General features: G+C 52.9%; 1 protein-coding gene across 1 annotated transcript; it reads right to left on the reverse strand.

The window, feature by feature from the left end:
• Positions 1-327: 327 nt before the first annotated feature.
• Positions 328-1,263, reverse strand: LOC138116612 (elastin-like). Its single transcript, XM_069026088.1, has one exon. It carries the CDS (start codon positions 1,261-1,263, stop codon positions 328-330), a length of 936 nt encoding a protein of 311 aa, XP_068882189.1.
• Positions 1,264-4,785: the final 3,522 nt, after the last annotated feature.

Consider the following 4,785-nt stretch of genomic DNA (forward strand, 5'->3'; position numbering starts at 1 on the left):
ATGATTGAGCTCATTTTGTGCCAAAAGAGAAAGGAGAGACAACCATTCTCCAAAGCTCAGGAAATGTGACATCACCCAAAATGCAGACCCAGCCTTTTGGCGGCCAGGTGGTAAAATGAAATATTCTCAGCCATCTCAGCATCTCCACTGCAAGGAAATTAGAAACAGAAACTTGGGATGACAGCCCTTGGCAGCTCTATTCAACTCTGGTTTGGGACGCGAAAAAAGCCAGCTCGGTAAGGCTGCTAGAGAGAATAATAAAAGGGCCTAAATTCTGCCAGAATTGTGGATTTCTGCTTCGCTGCTGAGCAGAAGCTGAGTGGTGACTCACACGTCGCTTGACACAGTCTGGCACTGCTGGAACCTCGTGGGCCTGGGGAATCGCGGAGCTGCTGCTATCCCAGCCAACCTCACTGCCATCCCAGCCAACCCCACCGCCATCCCAGCCAACCCCACCGCCATCCCAGCCAGCCCCACCGCCATCCCAGCCAACCCCACCGCCATCCCAGCCAACCCCACCGCCATTCCAGCCAGCCCCACCGCCATTCCAGCCAACCCCACCGCTATCCCAGCCAGCCCCACTGCCATTCCAGCCAACCCCACCGCCATTCCAGCCAGCCCCACCGCCATCCCAGCCAGCCCCACCCCTATCCCAGCCAGCCCCACCGCCATCCCAGCCAACCCCACCGCCATCCCAGGCAGCCCCACCGCTATCCCAGCCAGCCCCACCGCTATCCCAGCCAACCCCACGGCTATCCCAGCCAGCCCCACCGCCATCCCAGCCAGCCCCACCGCCATCCCAGCCAACCCCACCGCCATCCCAGCCAGCCCCTCCCCTATCCCAGCCAGCCCCACTGCTATCCCAGCCAGCCCCACCGCCATCCCAGCCAACCCCACTGCTATCCCAGCCAACCCCACTGCCATCCCAGCCAGCCCCACCGCTATCCCAGCCAACCCCACCGCTATCCCAGCCAGCCCCACCGCTATCCCAGCCAACCCCACCGCCATTCCAGCCAGCCCCACTGCCATCCCAGCCAACCCCACCGCCATTCCAGCCAACCCCACCGCCATCCCAGCCAGCCCCACCCCTATCCCAGCCAGCCCCACCGCTATCCCAGCCAGCCCCACCGCCATCCCAGCCAGCCCCACTGCCTCATCTCGGCAGCTCTGGCACAGTGCTGGCAGTGCTTGCACACAGAGGGGCACGGGAAGCTGGCAGAAAAATGGGCATTTTACTCTGCATCCAGACAGGCTGCAGAGCATGGGAGCGAACGTGCATCCAACAGCGACCACCACAGTTGGGTTAATTTTGGGAAGGCCGTGTTTCTGTTTCAGCAGTGGGCATCAGCAATGGGCATCAGCAATGGTTCTCAACAGAGCTTAACACTTTGGGAAAGCAAAATGTGGCCTGAAATCTTGCAGTGGGCCAACAGGCTGCCAGGGTTGTGGAAAGCAGAGCTTTGTCTCCAAAAGGTACATCTCTGCTCATTGATAGGGAGAACAATTTCTGCCCTTGTAAGTTGACATTTTATGGCCTGGGTGGTGGGGAAACAACCAGTTCTGGTCATAAAACCTTTGCCTCTGTGCTTTTCTAATGTCTTCACGCTTTGATTAGCTTAACACAAGCTCTTTATCTCAGGGGTGGATTTGACAGTTTTATGTTGCTATGTGGTACCTGCCGTGTGCAGACCAGGCAGGAAGATTCCTGAGCTGATGTGTGACAGCTGAGTCTTGGAGGCTGAAATTTGTTCTGGATAGGTGCCAAAGGCTGCTCCAATGTAGATGGTCCTCCACACCAGGGACAGCACAGATGGCCAAAGAAGGCAGTCACCTGTCCCATATAGATGGTATAATTCTGTTGCAACCTCTGGGTATTACAAGCCCATCTCCTTGGAGAGATTTCAGCTGCAGTGTTTCAAAGAGCCTTTATGACCTCCTAGCAAAGATATTAATGTATTCTCTCCCAGCATAACAAGGGTCACCTTGAACAGGGAACCCAAGCCAGCACAGAAATAAGAAGTGAACCATATATGTGGTTCATATATATGTTAAGGGGGTTGAAGTCACCCAGCCCCCTCTCAAGGCTGCGTGCCACCTGGAGAAGAAAAGCCTTAGAAGGGAGGGTTGGGCCCAAGCATCGCTGACGGCAGCACCATAAAGAACCCCATGAGCACACCAAATGTGCCACAGATCCCCCATGCAGTATCACTCTTATACAGCAGAGTAAACGCTCTTTGCTGCAGCAGCATCACAGAGAAAAGGCCAGAATATCAAAAGCCAAGCGTGTGGCCAGAGCAGGGCAGCTGGGTTGGCCACCAGTGCTAAAGACTCCTCTCCACCCATGGCTGGATGCAAGTGCAGAAAGAGTCCCAAAGCCCTCTGGAGCTTGCTGGGTACCAGACTCTGCCGAGCTGCAGCAGCCTGCAGTCCTGCGGGCCAGAGCATGTGCTAGAGGATTGAGCCACGGTGCAAAGGGCTCATCTCCAGCTCCACAGCTGCCTTTGAAATAAACTGTCTTCAGTATTACTACACTGCACCCTGTTGGGCTGTTTGGCTGAATCCCTGCATGTGGGATTAATGGGAAAGTGGAAGGAACAGCCACTGGTCCTTGACGGTGAGCTTCAGTCCATGGTTAACCTGTAGTCACAACTACTGTGTCTGCTGGTGCTGTGATGGCTGTTTGGTAGAGATGCCAAAGATGGTAGACATGGAGAGCAGACATCTTCTCTGTGCTCCCAAGACATCATCCCTTCAGGTCTTGTCTTTTTGGCTTATTTTTACTTGATCTGCAGAGTAAATTTTTTTCCAGTAGTATCTGTGATTGCTTTCTTTAGAATTAACCTGGGGGTGATTATTTCTGTTTGTTTTTAGAAATGAAAATGTTCTTTTCCTCCTCCACCCCAGGGCCAGGTTCAGCGATGGGGGAAAATATTGAGAAAAGCGTAGAGAGGGAGAAAGTAAAAAGCCTGGCTCTTAGCTCCCACACATGCGAGGAGACCCGAGAACCAGGTAGAGCCTTCTTGTGTAGAGTCCTTAAAAGCTTCATTGTGATGTCTTTGCAAGAACATATTTATTTTGTTTCCTGAGCCGTATGAGCAGGGCATTGTATCTGCTGAATTAAGGCAGCTCTGTGCTGCTCGGAGAACTATGAAATCCCTCCTCTGTCAGGCTGATGTGAAAGGATCCCATTCATCTGGGCACTCCCGCCCGGTGGGGTCTGCTTAGCATTCATCCCAAAGTGCGACAGAGCTCCTACTGCTGTCTCTGGCTCACGCCGCTCCTTCCCTCCTCTCCCACATCCCCGCTGCCCCACATGTGCCGGCGGCCAAGAAAAGAGAATAGGGAACCTTTGCTCCGTGTCTGCTCACGGGCGGCTCTCTCCTCATTGCTATGCAGTGGGCATTTGCCCCAGTACCCTACTTCACACCAGTAAATGCTCCCGGCCCCGCCGTGTGCCAGCGACGTGCGGCGCAGCAGAGCCAAGGGATGTGGGAGGGCAGCCGCCAGTGACGACGCGTGAATCAGCAGCATCCCTGCCATGGCAGCCAGGGCACTGCTGGGAATGAGGGCTGGGTGGGAAGGAGGAAAGGGAGAGTGTGTCTGAGTGGGTCTGAGTGCCTGTGAGTGTGCGAGCGTGCACAGAGGTCAGCCTGTGAAGGAGGTATGGTGCCTGGAGCTGGAAGGGCCGGGAGGGGATGTGAATCAGGGAAGCAGATTGGCGTTGCAGATATGTGGAAGAGATGAAGGTCTTGGTCAGTTTCCACTTCCTTGTCCTATGTTTGCTTTAATGGCAACCGGACGTTGAGTTTTGTTCATAGTTGGGATTCCTGATATGAAGCCAGATACAATTTATTTGCTCTAACTTTTCTTTTCTAACATCTGTGTAGGGTCTAACCTCTTTTTTAAAAAAATTTTGGCAACTACTGGTCAAATGCAGTGTTGGGGGAAAATTGTGAAGACAGCTCTTGAGAATTATGCACTGTCCAAGCCAGACACTAAGCAATGTTGCCTTCCTTGCTTACACCTTATTCAGATGAAACGGGACCTTTGCCTGAACATTTGTGCCCAAAAAAACTCCAAAAATACTTGTACCTGAGAGATAAGGATGACTCTAAGTTAGCCTAACCCATGCAGTATGTGGGACTGAAAGAACAGCTGATGCCCAGAGCTGTTTTCTCCACATGAGGATGATAATTTCTGTGTATGCATGAATTTACAGCCTTGTCCACTGAAATTTAGCATCAAGAAATGGGTTGGTCAGCTTGGACTGGGCCTTTAGACTTCCGCCAGGCTCTGCTGTTGCAGGTCAGCAGTGGCAGATGGAGTTAGAGGCACAAATTCCAGTCAGGTGCTGGTGTCTCATCCTCTGCCCAGATCCTGAATGGGATGGGGTATAGACCATCCTCCAGTGGATTGTTCTGTCTCTATGTGCGGCCTTTACAGCAGAAGGAAGTATCCAAAGTCTCCTTGGGAAACGAAGGGCCTACTGACAGCAGAGGAAGCTTGCCAAGCCTCACAGTGTGTGGCCATATTGGACCTCAGCTTTGCCCATCAATAACACCATTTATTGTTTTTAGAGGGAAAAATACACGTTTGTGAGTACAAGATTTCCCAAGCTGACTGCTTCTCTGGAGAGGGGGAGAAAAGGGTCTCTAGCGTGGCTGGAAGGCACTGCTTTACTGCCTTCTGGGCCCCTCCAGAGGCATCACATTTCACTCAGGTTGTCATTTCTGGTTACACTTCCAGCCCTTTCTATTAATGGTAGGCAAGAAACAAGCGCCCCTT

This window comes from Aphelocoma coerulescens, chromosome 10, assembly GCF_041296385.1.
Source record: "Aphelocoma coerulescens isolate FSJ_1873_10779 chromosome 10, UR_Acoe_1.0, whole genome shotgun sequence".
Classification (NCBI taxonomy): domain Eukaryota; kingdom Metazoa; phylum Chordata; class Aves; order Passeriformes; family Corvidae; genus Aphelocoma; species Aphelocoma coerulescens.